Raw genomic sequence first — 24,712 nt, 5'->3', positions numbered from 1 at the left:
TCTTGCTTATTAAGTTATCCATAATCCAGGCGGCATTGGGGGATTAATTACTGTGGTTTGATCACGTCATCATTTCAGCTTAGCAAGATCAAATCAAAACAAATAATTTATTTGGTTTTAGCACTTCACTGCAGTAAATAATTAAAAATGCCAGTCTCTGCTGCTGTAAGTGTTAAGACTAGGCAGTGCTACATGCATGACTGGAATAAATCAAGCATGGCTGAATTTAAAAGCACCTTGCTGTTAGCACCCATATTGTGTAAAGGAGCAGGACTTGAATGGTAAGCTGTTAAAACATGCTTAATTTATATGATGCAGCTACAAATCCATTCAGCTGCTTTGAACAAGAGACAGTACAGCACTTTCCACCCTCTGACTCCCGTTAGACATCTGTCACAATGTAAGCAATCATAAAACATAAGTTGTAAATCCCATAGGAACTGGACTGCAAGCTACAAAAACAGAGAGAGTATTTCTTTTTCAATGCTGTTGCATGATGGAAACAAGATTACAGGCTTCCATAAAACCTCCACTTGAAAAGATGGATCTATTATAAAGCAACCGTTTATCCGTTATGTTTGACAAATATTGAGCAGTATCTAGTTTGAACACCACCAGTAAACCAGCAGTTTCTGGATTTCCTTCCTGCACACTGCTGCTCATCATCTTTATGATGCATGACGTAAAATCTGGTTACAGTAGTTCTCAGAGCCAATATCGAGTTAACTTGCACAAGAAAACTGTGTTTCAGATTTTATCAAAACATCAGAGGATCGAGTGGGGGATTGGGGTCACATAAAGTTGGAGACAGAAATAACACTGGATTGTTTTCTGCTAATTCTCAGTTTAACTGGCGTTTTGGAAACAAAAAACCCTTTAGAGTAATCTTCTTCATATACTCTTCATCTGAAATAATTTTTGACTTTAATTGACTTTAATTTAAGCCTCAAGTGTGGGCTTAATCTACTGTACATTAAGTCATAATCTAAGTGTAAAACAACCATTAATACTGTAAGAACTTAAACAATAGAGAAAATGCCATAAAACAAGAAAAAGAGCATCTCTGAAATACTCACTGTCAGATCCACTGCTCTCCATCACGCCATAGGGTGGAGCGAGAAGTCCAGCCATGCAGGGGTGATATTTCTGCCAAACAAAACAATAAATATGGTTTTAATTTTAACAATAATCAATTTAAAGTCAAATCAATAATTTAACATTGTTTATACAGTATGTAATCTTTAAATATAGTTCAAAACAGCATTGGGAATACTGAAATAGAATTGGAACCAGAGCTATAAAGTACACACACTACTATTAAATCTGAATATTTTATTCCTGTTTCTAGTAAGCTAAGAATTTAAAAACATATTGCTACATTAAAATATTTAGTCTGATTCGGGGTCACATAAAAGCAGCTAAGGCTAGCCAGCAGCGCAATCTGGTGTTTATCCACTACTGTTTTACATATGTTGATGAGCCCAAATAACATCCTGTGTTATGTCTGTACACATCGGAATAGCAACAACTTTCAACTCATCTAGAACCAGGTCAACAATATGATAATGCACCATTGCAATACTAAAAAACTTAACTTGGGGCGAACAAAAGAAACCCTGATACTGTTAGTAATGTATGAGCTGTACTCTGACTCTGCTGCAGTAGTTCAAGTGAGCACTCAGTTTGTGGGTGTGGAAATGAGATAATTTAGGGTTCTAGTCCTGAGGGCAAATCTACACAGAGCTGGAGTTTAATGTAAAAATCATTAAGCTTGTTTACCCGGTTTGGCCATAAACCAGAGTAAGCTTCCTGGTTCTGCTGATGGCTCTTGAATGCAACTTAAGAGACCACCAGAATGATTACAGTACCCCCTGTGAGAAGCATAAATCTGAGTACAGAATTTCAGAACAGTCCATTTGGTAAATGCCTCTGTTTTATGTTTTATGATTCAACCTACAATGCCAAACAGGAAGGCAATGAGATTTAACACAAAGACAGAAAAATCTGTTGTTGTTTTTTTTTTTTGCACCTTAGACTGTACGCCACACTTGGTTATTTCATAACCAACTTTTTGTGGATCTGTCTACCACCTTTTGTTCTGATTTTTCATTCCCACTGTGTTATCTAAAGTAAACAAGTACCTGCCTGATTCTTACTAGTTAAATGTGCAGTGTCATTTCCTCAGAGCTAAGCTACTGTGTTGTATTAAAAGGGAACATGGTACAAGCTGGATGTCACATGCATGCCATGTTTTCTTTGGCCATTATGTGGTGTGTGTGCTTTGCTTTCCCTTCTCTTTTCCTAATATGGTAAATTGAAAATCAATGGGATATGTCAGCCAACACAGAGGGGGCAAAAACCATGCGAATGGCCAGCTACACACCTCCAACCCCCGGGCAGCACCCGACTCAAAACCTTAAAGGCAATTAAAGCTAAAGCACCTTATATGATTATAATTAATTATCATCCCAAACAGTTTTTTTGAACATGACAATGAGTTCACTAAGCAATCTCTGAAAGTGCAGCTGACAAATTTGCAGGATCCGTGTGACGCTATTATGTCAATATGAAGCAAAACCTGTCAGGGAAACTTGAATCTATACCATGAAAAATTAGGGGAGTTTTAAAGGTGGAAGACTGTCTGACCAAATAAAGTGCCCCATAAGTGTAAGTATCTTTTGTCTGCAGAGCCAGAAATAATATGAAATAAAACCAGAAAGGTAATCTATTGATCTGGGGTGTAACCAACTTGTCTTGTTTCCAAATACAGAGCACTCAGCTGCAATCTCTTTTGTGGGGGGTATTTTTTTCCTGTTGCCCAAGGAAAATATCCTGCCTCTCAATTTCTCATTAGTGTACTCCGTGGTAAAGGATACCGTCCTCCATCAAGCAGCCCAACATGCAAAACAAAAAGGAAATCATTCTCTCTGTCCTTGCATGTGTTTTTGCAACTTTATCCCAGTTGGTGTTAACATACAAGTAGGACTCAATGTCTACAGAATGGACAGTATTATAAAAATATTATTCACTGTTTAAAGTGAAATTTTAAACCTTAGTTGTATTTGTGGGAGTAATTACCAGTTTTATTCCAGATCAGATATAGTGAGATTATTAAGCAACTATCTGTCTCACAACCCTGCTGTGCCCAGTGGCAACATAGATATTACATAATGAACGCAATGAATAATCGTTCTGCACCACTGCATTCATGCAAATGTCATGTTTTTGTTTACAATGCTGATGCAACAGAAGGTCAATTCATATGCAGTCAAAGAGCCAAAAGCAAATCATGCTTTATATAGACTAGATTGTTATTAATAAATTCAAAGATATTTCAATATTTATCAACACTGTGACTGAATATATATTATAAACAATTCACATGAATTCAAACAGGCCTCTATATATTTTTCAATAAAGATCATTTTAAATGGTCATGCCTAATTCCAATACAAAACAGTGAAGGATTTAAATTCAGCCTATGCAACACAGTCTCACAAGACCAGACTATGGTTGTCAGGTAATGTTGAACATTCAGGTACATGAATCTGTATCTGAATCCAGCCAAAAAAAAAAAAAAAAAAAAAAAAAAAACCTAATGTTTTTCCAAGTTGGTTTATCACTTCAACCAAATTTGCAAAGTAGTATTTCTAACAGAGTCTTGATGATTGGGTTAAATGGCACAAAGTGGTTATGTGCTGCAGAAACTACACTGCAGGTCAATCAAAAACAGATTGAGAGCCTCTTAGCAGCAAGCTAATAATCTTTACCTTTCTATCTGATGGTCAGTAGAGACTGAAGGAAAATATAAACATAGAATTTCTTTGGTCCCCCTGATGGAAATGTCCTGAGAGGTCATGCTTATAATTCAATTCTGCTGTCTGAAGTCAGTAAATTGCTTTAGAAAGCCATAAGGGAACCAAAACCAAATAAGCTGGTAACTGTTTCTTTAAACTACTCGTTCTTAAAAAAAAAAAAAGAAAAAAGAGTTATGTCATTGTCAAGTAAGGTTTATGAAATATGTGTCTCAGAATGGTTTTGAACAGATGCAAACAATAGATTTAATTACTGAAATCTAATCAATGCAGATTCACTGAAGCCTTCAGAGTCAATTCAGCCGTCATATCAATCTTTGTTGACAATTAAAGGATTAGGATTAACTAGAAGCACTTAAACTCAGGAGCATACAAACAAATGAACCAAGCCTCTTTGAGCCCTCAAAGCTGCTCTCCCAGAGAGACAGGCTCCAGGGTGCAGAGTTGATTTAAAGAAGGATTAAATCCTCTGTCAGGTGTTAAGAAAAACACTTAAAGACGGTCTCCAAATTTTGTTGAACACAACAATTCAATTGCAATTAGTTACAGTTCGGTAAAGAAGTGCTAGTGTCCATGCAAATTGTTTTCTGTTCTTACTGTTATTACATTTAAATGTTTCATATCGTTAAACTAATTTAATCTCAAACAAGGATAACCTGTGCTGGGTAAATTCAAAAATCAGTTTTCATGACACCATGTATTAAGAAAAACATGGTATTCACGCCAGCCTGTAACTGCTTTGAGTGTTAAATCAGAAATTAGCTGTCATTACCCAATGTTTTTGGAAAACACAGTTCAATCATATCAGCCACACCCAGATCAAATTACTAGAAGACCCATAGAATCAAGAAATCACCTAAACAAAAGCTGTCTGTTCACTTCAACAGCAGACAAGCATAAAAGAACAATCATATTTTAATAAGCATGAATGTTTTAAATGAAACACCGCAAAAGACAACAAGAGCCAACACCGAATCCCTACCTCCAGTAGACCAGCAGCACAGCTTGGTGCCATGAGAAGTAAGAAAAGCAGCAGTGTTAAACTTCCATGGGTTCTTGCTTTAAAGTTTGTGGGATTGGTTATTAACCTTTTACTGACATTTGTCATCTGGGAACCAATCAGGTGGGTACTACAATCATTGTCGTTCAGCAGTTTTCAATACTGATGCTCATATTTCTGAGCTTTAAATCATTATTTAAAATAAAGAGATAGTCTGAAATAGCAGAAGCATTGGTTCTCTGCTACATGCAAGGATAACATTGTGCTTTAAAAGCCTCAGTCATGGATCTGCCCACATTCCCCCCAAAATGTTGGCTTCCCGCTCACATGTGAACAGTTCTTAAAATATTTACAAGTCTATAAAACAACTTCTGTTGCATCTGCGGTTCAGTTTGCACTGTCACGTTATAGCCCTATACCTGACAGAAAAGTCCTTAGTAAGGGGAAAATGTAATGGTAAACACTCTTTATGATCTCTTAGATGTTCCAGCCCATCAGCTGTATTGACAAATGGACAATCAATAGTTTTAAGGCACAAACATGTCCTACTGAGAGAGACAGGCAGCGGTTCTGCACTCTCCATCCACTGAAGAATTAGTGCTCCTCCTTGTGAAAAGAATGGATTAGAAGGACAAAATACCATGCTGTCTGTTAGGTAATTCTGCAAGGTTACATTTTCATTCAGTGAGCGGTAGGTTAGAGCATGTTTAAATCAGAGTTGCTGTCAAAAAATATTGTTTTTCTTAGAACCGATTCAATGAGGGCGACTTTGGACAATTTCATACAGATAAATTAGTCTATAACTACTTGTATGAGTATAATGTAAATGAGTTGTCACCTTACTGAAATGTAAATTTCATCAATTTCCTTATTTTCAGTAGAATTACCTAAGAAGTCCCATCAATATACTTTTCCTGAAGGTCTCAGACTATTTTATTTTCATTATTTCAATGTAAAACTTATTCTTACTTTCGCAGTCAAGAGCTCACTGGAGTAAATGTTTGAAGCTCAAATAGGTTAAATCTTCTTCAAAGTGCTGAGTAATTTTGTTATATCTACATGATGTCATAGATCTGTGTGTGATTTGTGCTATTTTTAGTCATAATAAATGTGAGGTGTCCTAATTTTAAATATTGTAAAAAAGTTTGTCACATTTACTACATTTTTTTTAAAGGATATTTTCTTCTGTTTTTTTATATTACATGAATTTTTTGGTATTAGTAACATTGATCCTAATTGGCCTAAACCCAGAGAGTTGCAGGGTGTGAAAACTTTTAAATGTGACTGCATATCTCATGCACAAAATGTACATCTTTTAAGAAGTAAAGAGGTAAGTTTAGCTTTACCGTGGCCTTCAAGCGCCCCCACAATATTTCCCACTTGAGTACTTCGATGCACCATGAGCATCACTAGGCATTAATGCACGCCTAAATAATTTGCAACGAATTACATAATCAGCATGGTGAGAATTGCTCTTAAAGTGCTCAGTGTTTACTCTGAATCCGCAGAGTCACACTTCAGGATCTGTGGGAGGAATATATGAAATACCATTCTAGGAATTTAATTCTGCATCTTTGATAGAGTAAAATAATTGTGGCATTTTAAAACTTAAAGGAGCAGGAAAACAGTTTTTGACATTTCAGCTGATAATTTCTACATCTTCTACAAGTTGCTATAAGATAATATTGATTCATAAGTATTGTGCTAATTCTAATAATATCAAGTCATCCATGTGCAATATTGCATTAGATTTTTTCAAAGGTTTAGTACAAATTACCTGGAGATGTAACCAGTAGCACCCTGAGCCGCTGTTGTAATGTCCAGTCCCTCCTAATCCAGCTGTCACCAAAAGCTCCAAGCAGGTTCACCCAGCTTTTAGAAGGTTATTCAATTTTAGCAGATCAAACATCATCCAGCTGTGCCTTCTAGGCTCTCTGAGAGCAGTGTGAGCAGACTTTCAGCCACACAGCTATGGAGAGCAGTGGTCAGCTGCTGACTTCTTCTGAGCAGCAGTAACTGCAGGATTATTCAACTCCACTCACTGAGCTCACAGCAGAGTTCACCCCATCTCTCCTCCTCCCCTCAGTCCGTCACAAATACGAGCTAATCTCTGCACACAAGGTGGGGAAACTCCTTGTCTTGCAGCAGGACCATATAGCAGCTGCTCATGCTGAGAGATGTTCCTCAAACAAAGAATAAATCTGAAAAATATTCATGTTGCATGTGTTGAGATATATATGTATACATTTTTGAAGGGTGGTTCTTTAGTATATGTATGTTTCTTCTTTCTTTTTAGCCTTTACAAAACAGAATTTTCATGCACCGTTGTCATTTTGTCAGTGTGACTTTAAAATATTAAATAAAAAGTTCTCATCAGTTCGTCAGTGCTTAAGTAGGTCTTTCACCATTTTTTTTAACTTGAGTAATTTCTTGGACAGCTACTTCTTAATTGAGTGAAATCATGCTGGAATGGTGCTACTCTTACTTGAGTACAATTTTTGGTCACTCTACTCACCTCTGCTTCTAATCCAACATTCAGCACAGTTCAAATGGTCAAATCAAGAAATCTTGTCAACAGAATGATGTATTCATCCTGACTCGTAAAAGGCAACAACCAAAAAGAATAACTTAGGCTTTCAGACTTTTCAGACTAAGCTTTTCAATCATGCAGCAACTCTGTAAACAGAGAAAAAAGAAAAACTGCACAGATCCGCTGTGTGCTGTGCAGAAGATAAAAATGTTTTCCCCCAAACCTCCCCCTCACCAGGCTTCAAACTCCTGAGGGCATTTTACATCCCTGCCACTTCCTTTTCGTCAGGTTTCTCCTCTGGCTGCTCACTAGCCTGACTCTACAAGCCAACAATAGTCACATGCTACCCTCCGACCCTCAGCCTCATTGCTAGCAGATGTGCTTCGAGTGTAAAAACGCATTCAGAGTTCAGCTGTAAGCATGCATACTTCTATTTCACTCAAAGGATGCAGAGGTGCCAGGTCTGATGCTCAGAGCAAATGTTTAATGTCCAGACCCGACGTGGGGTGAAGAGTCTGCGGCAGGGAATGAAGGCAAAATGTATCCCAGTGTTACATTTCAGAGATGATTAGCATCTGAAGTAGATAACAAAGCAAAGAGTATAGTTGATGATAAGGTCATCTAAAGCCACAGCCAGTCTCCCAACTGTGTGCTGCTGAGCTTGGCTAATGTCTGCTCTGTTAAGCAAACAAGCCAAAGGCTGCCAGTTCAGAGCGACTAGATCCAGATTCTGTCCTGTACAGAGCTACATTAAAGCTTGAGTTATTGCATGAGACGGCAACACGAAACACATGAGTAACTAAATTACAGAAAGAGATCCACAGGAAGTGACTGTAGTGTGTGTTGCTGTCAGCCACCAGCTGTTGCTGAGAAATGTTGAGGAGAAATGTTCATCAGTGATGTAAATCCACATTTGTGTTTTGTTAAAGATTTCTTCTGAAATAGATTTGAGAAGCAACACAGAACCATAATAATATAGCAACAACTGCTTTCTAGCTTTTTATTGACAGTCTTATAAATTCTGTGATTTCTATGCATTTTTCAGTTCAATACTTTGTTTTGCCACCTTTGGCTTCAATCACAATCTTCAGTTATCTTGCATGTTTCTCTACAAGTTTGGCATACCTCTTTCTGGGCATTTTCCACCATTCCTCCTCGGTAGAACCTTTCAAGCTCATTTAGGTTGGATGGGAACTGTCAACTGTTAGTTAGACCTTAAATAGAGAAGTGTTTTCCACTCCAAGTCATGTTCAGTCAGCTGAATTTACCACAGGTGGACTCCAGCGACGATGCAGAAGCATCTTCAGGTTGGTCCATAGAATCAACCTGAACTAAGTCTTATGTGTAATCAGAGGTGGACAGAGTACACACAAAAAAATTTACTCAAGTAAGAGTAGCACTAGTTCAACATGTTTTAACTCAATTCAAAGTAAAAAGTAGTCATCTAAGAAATTACTCAGGTAAAAGTAAAAAAGTATTTTGTAAAAATGCTATTCAAGTATCATTTAATATTTAAAAATTATATCATCAGACAAACCAAAATATAAAGTTAGGTGGAAATTTTGGTAGTTTTAAGGATAATATAAAAAATAGGACTACAAAATAACAAAATCAGGTAAAAAGAAAACATTTTTCCAAATCAATTGTCAATATAAAACTTATGAAACTTTAACAAAAACTACAGGTGTGTAGCTGTCTAGTAAATTTTTAAAACAAGCCTGTTCTTCTGTTAATGAAGTCACTCACAGTAGGTAGAGTCTCCAGAACTGTTCCTCAAGTGAAAGCAAAGATGCATCATAATACATGATAAAAGTAAAAAGCATAGTATAGTAAAAAATACTCCTAAAAGTAATTTTTCTTTTCAAAAAGTTACTCAAGTAAATGTAATTAGCTACTACCCAACTCTAAGCGTAAAAGTAATGATTGTGAATACTTATCCACCTATTTCTAAATTTCCAAAGTTGTCTACACTTTTTCAAAAAATGCATGTAGATTCCTATATAATTCAGAATTTTTTTTAGAAAACTGTACTCAGCTCAGTTTAGAGTAAATCTGTTACTTTGTGGATCTTCTTCTTAAACATTAATCTTTCCACTCTCCACATAACAGCTCCCATGTGGCTGTATTTCTCTCCACACCGAAGCTTTCAGGGTTTTAAGCAGCAAGAGAACTGACCTCATCTAGCTTAACTTTGCTCTTGCACCACTAAACACAGTTCAGCTTAAAACAAGCCTATGGGAAGCAGCAGAATCTCATCTCCCAGTACAACGGCATCTTATTTCCAGGATAAAAAAATAATAATAATAATTTCAAACCATGATAGCTGTTTAAACTGCAGCATGCTGATATCAAGGGAAATAAATACCTGTTGACAAAGTATCTGAATTTTGACTTGAGATATAATCAGAAAGGTTGAACAAGAAAAGACTGGACTAATATGCAAATTACTTTGTGGGAAAACATCTAATAATTTAGGTATCAACAAAATCGGCAAAACAGTAAAAAGTTGTGCTTATGTAATTTACATAAAAAATTATATAATGCAATGACAAAAAGAAAATTGCTTTAAACTGATAGGGTTTGGTATAGGAGAGAGATAAATTAACCTAAGGTGGTAGAAAATATGTTTTCACCTTCTTAATTTAATGTAATTTTTGCATCATCTGAATTAAGGAGAGAGAGCCTAGCTTGGTGTCTGAATGTTTTGAAACCTAGTTTCGTCTATGGTTCACATGTCATACTTACGCAGATTGAACTGTTGATGCTGAACAAAATATACTTTGTTTTGGGTTAATATGGAGCCATCCTGACAATGTCTTTTTATGCAGGATCCAACCCACAGCAACAGAGGCTCTTAGTGAAAGCTTAGGTCATGCACAACTGTCCAGACATGTCACATGCTGACATGTTTCAGCATTTTATGAGCTTAAAAATGTAACAAAGTAAGTCTCAGAGTGTTGAGCCACAAATATATCAGGTGAGAACTGGAAGACAAGTTTCTCTCAAAACAGCAGCAAATCCTTTCCCCATTTCCAGAATTGTTTTTTAACATGTGCATTGAAAGCCTAATCACACAAATGAAATGTCTTCTGAAACATTTATGTTCTTCTCCAATATTTAAAAAAAAAAAATCTCGCAATTAACTTGACACAGACTTTAGCATTAATGTATTTAACAGTAAAGATGAAATGTGAACTAAAGTTTCTTATTAGAAACTTAGAGTACTCCTTTTTGGCTTTGTCATGTTTCACGTTTCTAATGTTTATGCTTTTAGGTTTTGTGTTTTGTTGAATGTTTATTTTGGACAATCTTAAAGTTGTTGTTGCTTTGTCATTGAGGGTTCTCCGTTTATTGTATATCTAAAAGAGGAGCTATGTCTGCAGTCGTCTCAAAAGTTGAGCTTGTTTGAGTGTAACTCCATAAAGGTTGACCTTTGTCCTTAATCCTGCTTGTGGGGCTAATCAACTGGACAGCAAGCAGTATAATTTGGGAACCTCTGGGTTTCATATTTTCTTTTGGCTGAGAGGACACTCAGCTCATCTAAATCTGAGGCAATTATCCTCAACTGGGAAAAGGTGAATTGTCTCCTATTGATCAGGGATTTGTCTCTGCCTCATTCAGAAAAGTTGAAATGTTTTTGTTTCTTCCTCACAAGTCATAACGCTTCGTTTGCTCTGTTGGTCTGGAGCTGAACGAAAAAAGTTTAATTTTCTTATAAGTATTGATCCTTATGATATGGATGATGACCAAAAGAGCAAGATCCTGAAATTAGCTTCTTCTTCTTTAGGGTGGCTAGGCCTAGCCTCAAAATGCAAATCATCAATAATCATCAGTTCATGGTGAAGTGCAGTCAGAAATGTCATAGTTTTATCAACCACTCCAATGCTTGAAATGGATCACAGGTAGCTGCACCTTGGAGCATCAGCTTCAGGCCCGACACCATGAGTTTAGGTTCTTAAAAAGAAGATAATAGAGGATGTTTTTTGATTCAAGTTTCATGACCAACATGGGATCGCAACGTGGAGCCACCACTCCTCTGCATGAAAAGTCTTAAGCATTCATTAGGTCCTCCCTACAATGATTTCAGTCAGACAGAGTTGATATTCTGGGATCCCCCAGAATGAACAGGAGAATTGGAGAAAGGGGTGCCTCCCTGTTGCACCTGAGACTCAATCTCAGAAAAGCGGAAGAGAGTGGGTAGATACTCGCTCTTGGTTACTTCTCCACCACCTAATCTCATTATCTAGAATATATACTCCAAGATTTCATCTCTAATTCCTCAAACTCTTCTGCCTGTCATCAATGTTCTCGTCATGCTGTCTTGTTTGCTTATTTAACAATAGTTTTTTGCTTCTGAATCTGCTTTAAAGATGTCTGTATCTCGGGCCTTAAACTACAATTTTATGGCAGGCGTCTTAAATCATGTTCATGCATAGTTACATGCACACATCTTAAAATCAAGTTCAGTTTATCCTGTGCAAACATTTTAAACAGAATATACCATATTAGTCTAACAAACACCCAAGAAAGAAAAACAAGCTGCAACAAAAAGGTTTCAAAATGTGCATGAGGCAAAAAGATGAAATTTGCAGCTTTGCAGTGCTGAGTTAAAACTTACAAAAATGCTGGATAGCATATATAGCCAAAGATAATTTTATCACAAGACTAAGTTCAGCAGCATCTATTAACAACATAAGATAATGTAAACATCAGAAAGAGCAGCTGTAAAATCTCATTTGAGCCTAACCTTGCTGAAGATGCTGCCTCAGGGCAGAGTTGAAATGTTTATCCTGGTAGTCTTTCAGTGGGATTTTTTGTCTATGTGTTGCCAGAGCAAAGCTGTCAGCCTCACTGCTGTTGGCCGGCACACTAACACCAACACACAAAGACCATCATCTAACTTACTGATGCCCCGTGGTCCCGGAGGAAAGGGCTGGCTCTCTCAGGAAGCCTGCCTGGTATAAAGTGGGAGGTATGAGGCGAGGTGGTCCGCAACAACATCCACTGACTGTTATCAGTTAAGGCAACTCAAGGCTTTACCCATTCACAAATAGTAGCTACAGAATTGCCTATAACTGTCCTCTAATACAATTATGCACAAACCTATTTAAAACAAGGACTGGCTGCTAAAGAGGCCTGAGAGAAACAGGCTCTGTACCACACTACCATCTAGTGGACATACAGTGAACATAAAGTGTTTTGCAAAAAGATTTGACTGGATGTGAGCTCCTTCACTATAACAACTTTCTCTGTGTTAAAGTGACAGATCTGGCAGCGCCTTCAAATCATAAGTTTTTATCTGAGATGTACACCGTAGTAGGCAGAACATTTTCTTAACATACGTTATAACTCACATAACACACCTCCCAGAGAGACCTGAACTCCTTTTGTTCAATGCGTAGGAGCTCACTGAATTCCCGAGTGACAATCGTAGCATGTCTGGGAGTGTTATCCAGGATTGACTCTCCGAACGCTGTGCCGGTCCCCAGCGTGCAAATAGTGACGGCATCCTGCAAGAGAGGCAGACAAGGTGTTCTGCATCATGCATCACTATTTCTAAACCTCCTGAGGAGTTTTCATTTTGGAAAATGTTATCTCATCTTCATACTACCGAGGAATGAAGAAGAATGATCCTAATGTGAACCAATTTTGCCATATTTTTGCATTTTTATGTTTTCATAAAAAGCTACATCACTGGAAAAAAATAATTAAGAGACCACTGCACTGAACCCCATTGAAAACCTCACGGTTATTCCACCAAATATTGATTTTTGAACTCTTCCTGAGCTAAAACATTAATATTGTTGTTTCTAAAATAATACAAACTTGTTTTCTTTGCATTATTTGAGATCTGAAAGCACTGCATCTTTTTTGTTATTTGACCATTTCTCATTTTCTGCAAATACATTTTTGCTTGGAATTTCAGAGACATGTTGTCAGTATTTCATAGAATAAAAGAGCAATATTCATTTTACTCAAATATATACCTATAAAATGTAAAATCAGAGAAACTGACCATTTTAAGTGATTTCTTAATTTTTCCAGAGCTGTATAATTATCCCTAATATGTTAAATTTTTTAAAGTCAGCTTTCTGAAACATAATTATTTCAGATTATAGTAAAATGTTTTTCTTTTCTTTTCCCTGTATTAGCACACACACTTTTCACTTCCCTCTATTTTTTTAATGTCTCTAAAAATTAGAGTATGAGGAGAGCTATAAATGAAAGTTTTCACCCACGAAAACAAAAGAAAATCAACACCCACACTTCAGCCCGTGTGCATTGTGGGTGGGTTGCTGCCCACGTATTGCTGGACGCTTGTTGAATAGTGTTGAATATTAACCCTGCAGTCTTTTGCACGGCTGTCCTGATTCTAATAGTGTGAAAATAGTGTGGAAAAAGTGTTCTAACCCTAACATTTGTTCTTGTTTTTTTTTTGATGGCTCACTTAAATGTTTAATTTCATTAAACTACTTTTTATTGATTGAGATCCAGGAAACCAGAGTTACCATTTCATTAGACCGGAGGTGAGAGAAATCTCTGCTGATTTTGAATTGCATAAACATTAATACATAAGAACTTCAATCTCTTCCTCTCATGACTCTTTCATCTTTAACTCAAATAGGATTGCTGAACGTTTCTTCTTTCAGATCATAGTAGATTGTTTATTCTTTGTACTTACATGAATGCTAATTCCTTTTAAAAATGATATTTCTAATCAATCAAATGCTTGTGTCTTACTTGTAAAGTTACAATGAAAGATAGTTTTTTTAGTTAAATCCTAAATGGTCAAAATACTTATATGTATGTCATTGTTTCCATGAGGACACAGGTGTCATCTAGACATTTAAAGGGTTAAAGAAAAACTAAAGCAATTTTAAACTGAGAATTGTGAAAACTGAATTAAGTCAAATTAATTTACTTGAAATATACTTTACAACCCCTATATTTACCATCAGCCTTAAAATAAACTCTTTTACTGCTGAGAATGATACAGGAATCTAAAATATTTCAGGAAAGATAATAAATCCCACATTATGGAATAATTTTAGATAAAATAAATGCTCTACCCAACAATTCATGTAAAAAAAATTTAACTGAAGAATGTTTTTAAAGTATTTTTTAAGACATACTAATTAGCAGTCCAAAGTCTTGTTTTCCCTAGGTGTAAATATGACAGGACAGAGATCCATTTCTCTTAGTCACTGTGAAAAATGGATGACAAGAGGGCGGAGGTGTGCTGAGCTAAAAGGGTAAAACCAAAAGTAACGGTTGTCTGTCCCTAATAAATGAATCATTGGATTTAAATAAAACACGTTAATTTAAGTTGTACCTGATAGCTTGATGTTTCAGACACTTTCACATCCAGGGAACCAGAAAGGACAGCATACCAACTTGTACCAATGTCTCCCTGTCGAAACACTGTGAAGAAAATATTGCCAAGCTAAAGATTTATGATCAGTGAAATTTTTAATGAGCTGCCTATCTTTTTATCTGTTGAATTTTGACCTACGTGTTATCCCTTTTTCCAAGCACTCGTAGAACCCACACAAACAAATCTGCTGCAGCAAACGGGGGTGGAATCGCTCCAAAGCCTTCACATTTTTCAGACGAGCCAGGATTATGTCGACATCTTCACCCGAGCGCTCTGCTGGTCTGGACAAACACAGCATTGGAATAGAAAATAAAAGTAGAAAGTCAAATATTAACATTACCAAAAGCTCAAACAACATGAGGTGAAAGATAAAGTTTAAATGAAATAACTTGAACAATTCTACTGGCAAAATAAGAAGGTGAGATTTGTCTATAAAAACCAAATGCATTCATGTAGTAGTTTAAATTGTTTATAATTCTAGTGTTTAGCATAAATTAGACCATGGAAGTTTCAAAATTGACAAAAGCCCCCACATAAATTTTAATTGAAAATACAGTTTTCTATTCCATAGAAATACTGTCTAAAAGCCTGTGTTTCTGTTTTACTTTGGTTCAGGCCTTTCTTTGTAACTCTAATTTATAGTGTTGATTTTATATGTCTAGTTTTTCTTTGTTAGTCCAGTTTAATTATATCTAGTTATTCTCTAGTGTTCGATTAATTTTCTAGTTATTCTTTAGTGTTAGTTTCATTTTCTAATACAAGAAATTAGGAAATATGATGTGCACCCTCTCCCTTGCACCCTGTGCCATTCTCTCTCTCTCTCTCTCTCTCTCCTCACACCTGTAGCCCATTAGCTCATCAGCCCAGGCCTTTTGTTTCAGCGTTCACCCTCACAGTATCTAAACTACAGGTGTCAAATTCCAGTCCTGAAGGACCACTGCTGTCCTACAACTTTTAGATGTGCCTCTGCTGCACCACACCTGAACAGAATAATTAGTTCATGAGAAAGGCTCTGGAGAACTGATCTACACAAGAAGATAAGTTCCACCCGCTTCGGATGTTATCACCCCATCCGAAGCGGGTGTAAGTTCATTCCAGTGTTTTGTACCTGCAGGCACATCTAAAAACTGCAGGACAGCAGCCCTTGAGGACTGGAGTTTGACACCCCTGATCTTAACCCTTCTCATGCTCCGGGGGAACCAACACTACAGCATCTAATAAATCTTTGCGAAAACTATAGGGTAAGTAGAGAAAAATTAAAACAAGAAATTAAGAAATATGATGTGGACACAATAAAAATGAATAAGATATTAGTTAAACACAATAAGATAAACAAAGCACTTATAAAATTTTGGAGGGAAACAGAATTGTAAATGAGAGTTTAAATAATGGTTGATTATTTTTTCACCGTGGGTTATAGGGTTGGGCTGGTTTGAATAGCTTGTATCACTTAGCAAAATTCTATTTCTTTAATGTCAAAAAATTCAGACGGACAAGACAAATAAGGAAAACAAAGACATATCTAAGGGGAAATACTTCTTATTGCACTTTGTATCCTTATAAATAAGCATTTTTTTTTATAAATGAGACAGCAATGCTGTTATGTGTTTTACCTGCAGAGTGAACAAGGTGAGTTTGTTCTGTTTGTTGTGCTTAACTATTTTCCTTTTCATGACTCCATGGTATTTGTTCAGCTCCTTCTACACTGCCTCCATTTGAAATCTAGAGCCCCTAATGTATATGTAGGTAGTTGAAATGCAGCTTACAGCACCTAAAAGACACTGTCCTTTCAAAAAGTGAAACCAAATACCAGTAATGAGCCAAATTTAAAAAAAAAAAAAAAAGCTTATGGCTCGCTGTTGTTCTAAAAACATGTTTTTGTACTTTGCTGTGTCTTGAAACTAATAGTTGTTCATCATGTATTATCTGACGAATCACTATTGGGTCAAATGCTCTGCATCAGGGATCTACTTTATTGCACTCTCTAAGTGTGAAATTTAAGACTTGGAGACATGCGTAGGAGCAAATCCTTTTTTTTTTAAGTTGAAATCCATTTGAAATATTCTCAAGCTTGATAAATATTTTCTCTGATTTGACTTCATATCATAGATGCACCTTTAGACCATTTCATTTAAATTTCAAGATTTGGACCTAATAACTGGGAGTACTGTGTTTGTCTTGGGTTTCATGTAGGAACTGTGCAGAAAAGGTTCTACATTCAAACTTGATTCAACCAAGAATGGTGACAATAAGAGGGTTAAATTGGTCGGAAAAGATGAGTCACACAAGAATCAGTTGATTTAAGGGGAGCATGTGGCTTCTGCAAGCAACCAGCGGATGCTCGTGTGTGAATACATCTGGCTTACTCCCATCAGTTTGCTGGTTTTTATTGCTGATGAACTTTGGACCCACTCGCTGTTTGCTTTCTTCATCCTTTACCTCTCGATGTATCTCTGCCTCCTACTTGTCTCTGAGTGATGTTCAACCTCTTTGCTTCTCACATAAAACGTGTTTATAAGCCAAAAGTGTAAAGTAATGGTTACTATTTTATAAAAGCCTTCACAAAACACAGTTTTACTTAATCCTGATAAAATAATTGTAGTGATTGTAGCAAGTGACTGTAGCTTTGAAACTGAATCGAATGTGTTGACATCATACTTTGCTTTGCAGCTAATGAGTAAAGATTACTTTTGTTCTTTCATCACTGGATCTCCAGGGCTTTGTCTTGGACGAGGAATTGGGCAGCTCTCTTAACTTTCTCCTGCCTGTTCGTGAGTTGGACCTGCAGGGCAGGCTGATGCACAGACTTGTTACAAACCTTTTATGGGAGATTTTCAACTCAGACCTATTTAAAGGTTTTTTTCATGTTAGAGGTGTGAAACCCTGATAGGCCATAGTCAGAGGTTTGCAGATTCAGCTTCCCAGAACTATGGGATAAAGGTCCTTGGTGTTTATTGTGGCAGCAATTAGAGGTAATGAAAGCTTTCAACCAACAGAAGGAAGTATTTAGGGCTCGGCTGTCTTTGGGGACTGCTAAAACAGCAGGCAAGGTACCAAGTGGCCAGAACATCTGCAATTTCTGTGGGCAGAAGTAAAACTTAGAACGTGTCTGGGGGGCATTCAAGAGATGCTGCAGAGTAGGATTTTGAGAAAAATGTAGAAACTAGCAGCTGTTCGCAATAAACTAATCCAACAAGAACTGAAATAGCGCAACATGACTAATAACAGATATAATAAGAGATATGCCCAATATAATACATGTTTAATAACTGTTGCAAGTATTCAACTCCTTCATACTAAGCATTTTTAGTGCACAAGAGGAACTACCTTTAGCTGTTATGACCGGCTGTACATGTGATATACTTGACTGAATCACTGTTGGCCCCCACCTGCGACATAGCTTAAGTCTTTCTCTTACTTCATTCCAGAAGTTTGAATAGTTCCTGTTTTGGTTCATTGATACACAGAACAGAGTGATGGCTTCTTCTTTCTGTAACATTTCGAAGCTGTAGCCATTAGTCAACTTTAAACTTAAGAACTGTGCTTCCACTTGTATCTCTAGGAACATCCAGGCCCTTTATGTCTGTTTGTTTATGTGAGAAGAGCATCTCTGAATGTTTGACTTAGCCACATTTCTAACATTCATCAGTTCTGGTATTTAAGGTGTTCTGTTTCAGCACACTTGATGCTAGGTGACCCCTTGATTGGTTGCATCATTGTACCTGAGATTAGCTCTAATATGCAAATATATGCGCTCATAATTCTGTTCAAGAGATGTGGATATTATAGCAGTCAATGGAAGGAGGATTTAGTGTGGAATTTTGATATGACTGTACGATTGATACCTTGTAATATTAGTTTTATTAAACTCATTTTGAACAACTGAGTCCAGTTGTGTATGTTTTTTTGTTGTTTTTTTTTTTAAGATCGGCAACAATTGAAACAAATTCAAGTGAGGTAAGCGCTTTTCTCCTTGATTCTTAATAGTGGGGATGTCCTGTTGGTTAAAAAATAAACCATGCTCTCCAGTGTTCCCACTCAACAGCAGATCTTTCACTGTAAGGTTTGTCAAACAGGAGGTCAAAGGCTCCGTTCGCACACGGTAACCTTGGAGCTGTCCAAGGATGCACTATTTATACAGATCCATTAAGTTCCGCTGGGAAATTTAAACTACGGCCGCCTCTGCCGTGGTTGTTGGAAAACAACGCCAAGCTCCTACACGAGGAGAAGCCAAATAAATCTCTATGATACAATCGTATATTGAGTAAACCAAGAAACTGGAGCATGTAGTTACCTTTTATCCAGACAAATAATCCACTCGGCAGATTCCGACGAATGAGAGGATGTGTGCGCTGCTACCATCGTGTCTGATCCAGTTAAAACTCCTGCTGTTTCTGCTGCTGTTGATGCTGCTGCGGCTGCAGAGGAGGAAGAGGAGAGGAGGAGCTGCTACAACCACTGCGCTTCATCTGCCTTCACTCACTCAGCACTGACTCCTCACCTCACTCACTCGCTCACTCACTCATTTGGGGAAGAGAAAATCTTGTTATATATAAAAAAAAAAAAAAAAAAGGCGTGAGCAAAGTCACTTTGTTCTTAGAAAGCTGCAAAAAAAAAGGTCCTTGAAATATGAGTAAGGCAACAGTTTACAGAAGATTTGAGATCACTTTGTTTCTCTTTTAGAGTTTAAAGGAGGTCACAATCACTACAGTGCTTTTGCTTCTGCTTTGCGCATTTCTTTGCTAAATTAGTGCAGTCAGTTTGATACAACAGAGCCTTCTGATTTTATAAAGGATGCCAGGTCCATCCATCCATCCATTTTCTGTTCACCCTTGTCCCTAATGGGGTCGGGAGGGTTGCTGGTGCCTATCTCCAGCTACGTTCCAGGCGAGAGGCGGGGTACACCCCGGACAGGTCGCCAGTCTGTCGCAGAGGATGCCAGGTGTTTTTCGAATTTCGTTTTAATTTACAAAATTTTATCAATTTTACTTTTCTCAAAAGTAAGTAGAAATTTTTACATTTTGTTTTCATATTTAAAAGGCAAGAAAAACATAAAGTCGCTACCACAGAAAAAAACCCAACAATTTAGCCTTTTCCTTCCCACTTTCCTAGACCTGTTCATTTCTGTGACCGTCATGATGGGGACTCTAGATGGCGCTGTTTGTTCCTCGCGTTGAGTTTCTCTCCGAGAGGAAGGTGCCGAATAGAGTAGATGTGTTTGAGGAAAACCCAAAGCAAAGAGTCAGTAGTTCACACTGCATCAGGTTGTAATTCTCAGGTTAAAATGTGCTGTGATTTCCATTACAGTTTGCATTAAATTTTTTTGAGGTTGGGAGTTATTGGGTTACCATGCATATGCACAGGACTCTTTGCACACATATAAAGTATGATTGATTTATGTCTATGGAAACAGTAGATTTGATAGCAAACTCTTTGATCTCCGTTTTCATAATATCAATACATCTGACATAACGTATACTTGTCCAGGAAGTAATAACGTAAAGAAGTAAAATCAGAACGTTATGAACTACAGAAATAGAAACAAGACACAGTAGTCATGGTAAAGCAAAAAGACTGAGGCCATGACAGGGATCTCATAAAAATCTGCTGTGATTATTTAGTGTACAAGGACTCAAGCCACTCAAACTGTGTGCATTCAGCAATGTATTTTACTATTGCTGCCTTACTGCAACTGTAGTGTGGAGAATGACATTGTATCTTAAGTGGGAACATTTCCATATTGCCCTGAAAAAAAACAAGCTTAGTAAGAAGAGGCCACATAATGAAAGGGTCATTGGCTTTTCTGTGTTACCTAGGAAACAAACTTTTACAGAAAGACTGGGGTGCAGCAATGCCGTCTGTGCTGGCAACGTTGTAAAAGAAAAGTCATAGCAAGCCTTTGTTATTACACATTTTTATCACTTGCTGCCTAATGCACATTGTTAGATACAAAGGAAATTTCTCTCACTTCTTTCTCTCCTGGTAAGCTAAACTGTCATTAAAGGAGCATAATACCACACTGAATAATTTTGAAAAATCAGCATGTGCAGAAGAAGAATCCCATGTTAAGAAATTTTTGTTTTTTTAAAAAAATGCCAGTGGCACACTGGTAAATACATCTCCACCTTCATCATGCATCTGTTATTGTCCTGCTGCAACTTTGGTCTTTTTCAAATGTCTCAAAACATGACACTAGAGGCCTTTGGCGGACAGAAATTGACCGCAAATGTACACCAAGGAAACAGAAATTTATTGATAATTAATTAGAAGTTTCTAGAAACACTGATGTGCTGAAAAAAATAGAAATATAAATTTTTTTTAAAAAAAACAACTGTCAATTATTTTTGGTTCATAGAAGGAATTGTCCAACAACTGAACCAGCTTTAAACATAAAAAATAAAAATCTTAACAGGTTTTCTTTCCTCCCTGGTACAAAGGAATTAAAGTTTGCTATTTTTACAACAATTTCTTTAATATTACGCTTTTGAAATAAAGAATAAAATGCAGAGATTATGAAGTATAATGTTGTTTGGGTTAGTACATACCAGCGAAGCCATCACAGAATAAAATCCTCTTCTCCAAACATAAAGTGTAAATTCATAAATGAGTTACCACACAAAGTTTTAATAATTTCTGCTTTCGAAACCATTTCTAAGACAGACTCATCTTCTCTGCACAAGAGGGCGGCATTGTGTCTGTGTAGGTATACTGATGGGATTATGAGACATGAAATGGTTAAAATCATGTTACAAAGAAAATAGAGGAGGATTATTTCTCCTGTATTCAAATTAACAAAAAAGTGGACTTTTGTCTGATGGCCTGAAATCATCTGCTTAATCTTTTGGTTGTTGGACCTTAGATTAGGATTATTTTGCCAGTGCCTCACTGGCACTGGCAAAACAACAATACTTGCTGTTGTAGTCTTGCCCTTGCTTGCAAAAGTAAATCTTGTTAAAGTAAATATCAGGGATACAGGACTGGGTTCAAGCTAGGGCACGCACAACACAAAACACACATTCCTGTAATGCAGCATACCATCTTCTTCCAGCTGCCTCACATCAAAACATTGAAGAGGTTATGCACTGCTGCTTGTTACCATTACCTAAAGCTTACTGGTCACAGATAATATTCTGTTGGTAAGAGGTGTTACATCTTGTGATTTCATTCACAAAACCCTTTACTCTGATTCCTCTAAATAACATACAATAAATCAAATTGCCTTCTGAAAATCCCTGACAAATACATAGAGTCAATCTGTGTGCAATTTAACATGAGTATAAATACAGCTGTTCTGTCACGGTGTTAGAGGTTTGTTAGAGAACTTTAGAGAACAAAAGGCATCATGAAGACCGAGAAACACAAATTTCTGGAGATGTATAAAACCAAAGTTGAATGATGAAAAAATATCACAAAGTTTCATAACATACTGGCATTAAAGGTAGGTGGTTTTATTTGCTGTGAGTAAATAAGCTCAAAAGCATTTCTCCAAAGTAATAAGAGATGCAACTATGAGAGCTGCTTTGTCCCTACCTGCAAAGAAAATAAAAGATTTCCTGAAAATCTCCACTTGTTCCTCTGACCAGATCACCTGCTAATTTCTCTTTACAGTTTCCTTTTCTTTTTCATTCCGTGTTGTTTGACATGTTGCTACAGCGACCACTGTTGCTTGGACTTTACCCCAAGCCAGGAGACTGTGGGGCATTTCAGAGCTACAGTTGCTAGGAAATATTCCTGCAAGCTCCAAAAGTAAAACACAGAGACACATGGAGCCCTCATGTGCACATGCAGCATAAATCTTTAATCCGTCTGAGCATTTGGAAATAGACTGCTGGTATTTTGAATGTATGCCTTTGGAGAATAAAGCAAATTTGAGATGTCGCTTTTGCTGCATATGCAGAAGTCTTTCTTTTAACAGCAAAATTAGAGTAATGAAATGGAGGTTAAAACCAGAATGCTCCATAACTGAGTCTGACTCCAAGGATTTACATAAAACAAATGAGGGGGGAAAGCCATATTTTACACTAACAACAAAGAACTTGCATAACCTATGAACATGAGTGTGGATGTAAGTAAACGTAGAAAAAGCTCCACATATCAGATAATGACGCCTCAGATGGAATGTGAATGCAGATAACTCTAGAGGAAATGCCTGAGGACTGAGATTTTTCCAAAGACGTCTCATTAGATGCTTGAGGACATCAGTGTATGTACAAAAGCAGGAAACATGCATTTAATACATTCTTAAAATTATTTAGACCAGTGAGGGAGCATAATAAGAAAATAATATAGAAAGTCAGTATTTTGTGTTACATCCAGTTGAAACTGTAAGTGGGATATCTCCTTAGGCCACATAAAAAGATGACAGCGCTCTCAGAAAGCGCCCGATAACTAGAGCACCATCTGTCCAAAGCTTATGCTGCAGTCTGGTTTGTTTTTATCAATAATTGCTATGCTCTTTGCATTTTGTTGCACAATGCTGTGTTAAATAAGGCTGGGTGTTCAAAGTTCCTGATAGTAATTTATATATTGTATTGGAGCAATGAAAATTCATAACTGTGTTAAAATCTCATGTTTAGCAGATATCAATCAAAGTGGAGGTGAGACATATTGTCCTCCAAATCCACTAAACTGCTTTATTCAGTGTGTGTTTCCTGGGTCAGTTGGCTGAGTGATATTTTTGTAATGTAGGTTCTTTGCCACCGAGGAAATCAAAGTACAAGACACTGAATGGTAGTGTCTTGGTAGACAATCACAGGAAACAGAAAATCTTTATTTCTGAGTGGAACAACTGAACTAAAACTGTATAATATTAGATGTCAGCAGTACAAAAAAATACCAGATATCAGCAATAAAGAGAAGAAAACTGTACTCTGGGGATATCTAAAGCAGGCGAAAACTTAAAACAGAAATTGAAAGTTCAGAAATTAAATAAATGAATAATATGCTGATTTAAGGTTTTTTTTAAATGAGCAAAAACTTCATGTACAAATATCTGATTGTGGCCTATTTTTATTGAGGTCACATATACACCTGGTGGATAATTAGGCTTTTCTTGTATTGTTCTAAGGAATACCAAAAGGAACCACAAAGCCACGTGACAATAACTTTAGAGGAGAGACAAGGCATGGAGAAACATCAATGACGTGGCATTTACTAACCATCTCAAGCTCAGAACTTTAAACCATACTGCATTAAGCTCAGGTGTTTTACTTGCTTCCTTGTTTTTAATGCTCCATTTTTTTATCCCAGTGTTCCTGTTTGTTTATATTCTATTAAATGTTGCTGATATAAAACAACAGCTAATTGAGCTCACAGGCATGTCTCTTTCAAACATGTCTCATAACAAGCTGCACCTTTCAAGCAGCTGTGATTCCTCATCTGCTACGAGCAAGAGGCCTTCTTCAGACATCTTGAACTGTCATGCACACAAAACAGAGATTATCTGACAATGTTGTTCTGTTTTTAATGTTTGTTTTAGCACAAATGTGAGGTTTTGCAATATGTGACAGAACAACAAAAAGTGGTGCATCATTTTGAAATGGAGGGAAAATTATGCATCATTTTATATTACTTTACAAATAACATCTCGAAAAGTGGGGCAAATATTCCCCATTTTTTACTCCCATAACTTTAACTCTATGCAATCAATTGCCTTCATAAATCAGTAAAAGGTCAAGTCTGAGGCTTTAGTGAACAATCAACATCATGAAAAACAAGGAACACACCAACAAGATCAGGAAAAAGTAGAAGAGAAATTTAAAGCAGTGATAGGCTATAAAACGATGTCCCAACCTGTTAACACATTTCTTCAAGTCATCGTCTGAAACTGGATAAAGCAGGGCACAAACACAAAATCTATTAGCACACTAAAACAGAAGGAATGGGCATGGAGAGCAGTAATCCAACAGGTCCATTGTAACACTGGGTGAGCTGCAGAGTTACACAGCTCAGGTGAAATAATCTGTCAACAGATAATGGTAAGAAGAAAGCCA

General features: G+C 36.9%; 1 protein-coding gene across 4 annotated transcripts in view; it reads right to left on the bottom strand.

The window, feature by feature from the left end:
* rapgef4a (Rap guanine nucleotide exchange factor 4a) overlaps nt 1-19,483 on the bottom strand; it is a 34,360-nt gene extending 14,877 nt beyond the window's left edge. The window contains exons 1-5 of one of the 4 annotated variants that reach the window (XM_028024423.1): nt 19,015-19,483; nt 14,859-15,001; nt 14,679-14,767; nt 12,700-12,855; nt 1,077-1,146 (exon numbers count right to left, since the gene is read on the bottom strand). In XM_028024423.1, the coding sequence (XP_027880224.1) occupies nt 1,077-1,146; nt 12,700-12,855; nt 14,679-14,767; nt 14,859-15,001; nt 19,015-19,082 (526 nt within the window). In that variant the 5' untranslated portion in view covers nt 19,083-19,483. Of the gene's footprint in view, nt 1-1,076; nt 1,147-12,092; nt 12,208-12,699; nt 12,856-14,678; nt 14,768-14,858; nt 15,002-15,560; nt 15,750-19,014 lie in introns of those variants that run through there. The other 3 variants (XM_028024424.1, XM_028024426.1, XM_028024427.1) reach the window with 3 other exon arrangements.
* Between the last annotated feature and the right edge of the window lie 5,229 nt (nt 19,484-24,712).

Source organism: Xiphophorus couchianus, chromosome 7 (assembly GCF_001444195.1).
Source record: "Xiphophorus couchianus chromosome 7, X_couchianus-1.0, whole genome shotgun sequence".
NCBI classification, from domain to species: Eukaryota; Metazoa; Chordata; class Actinopteri; order Cyprinodontiformes; family Poeciliidae; genus Xiphophorus; species Xiphophorus couchianus.
The sequence above is the reverse complement of the archived record's forward strand: the minus strand, read 5'-3'. Positions and strand labels throughout refer to the sequence as shown.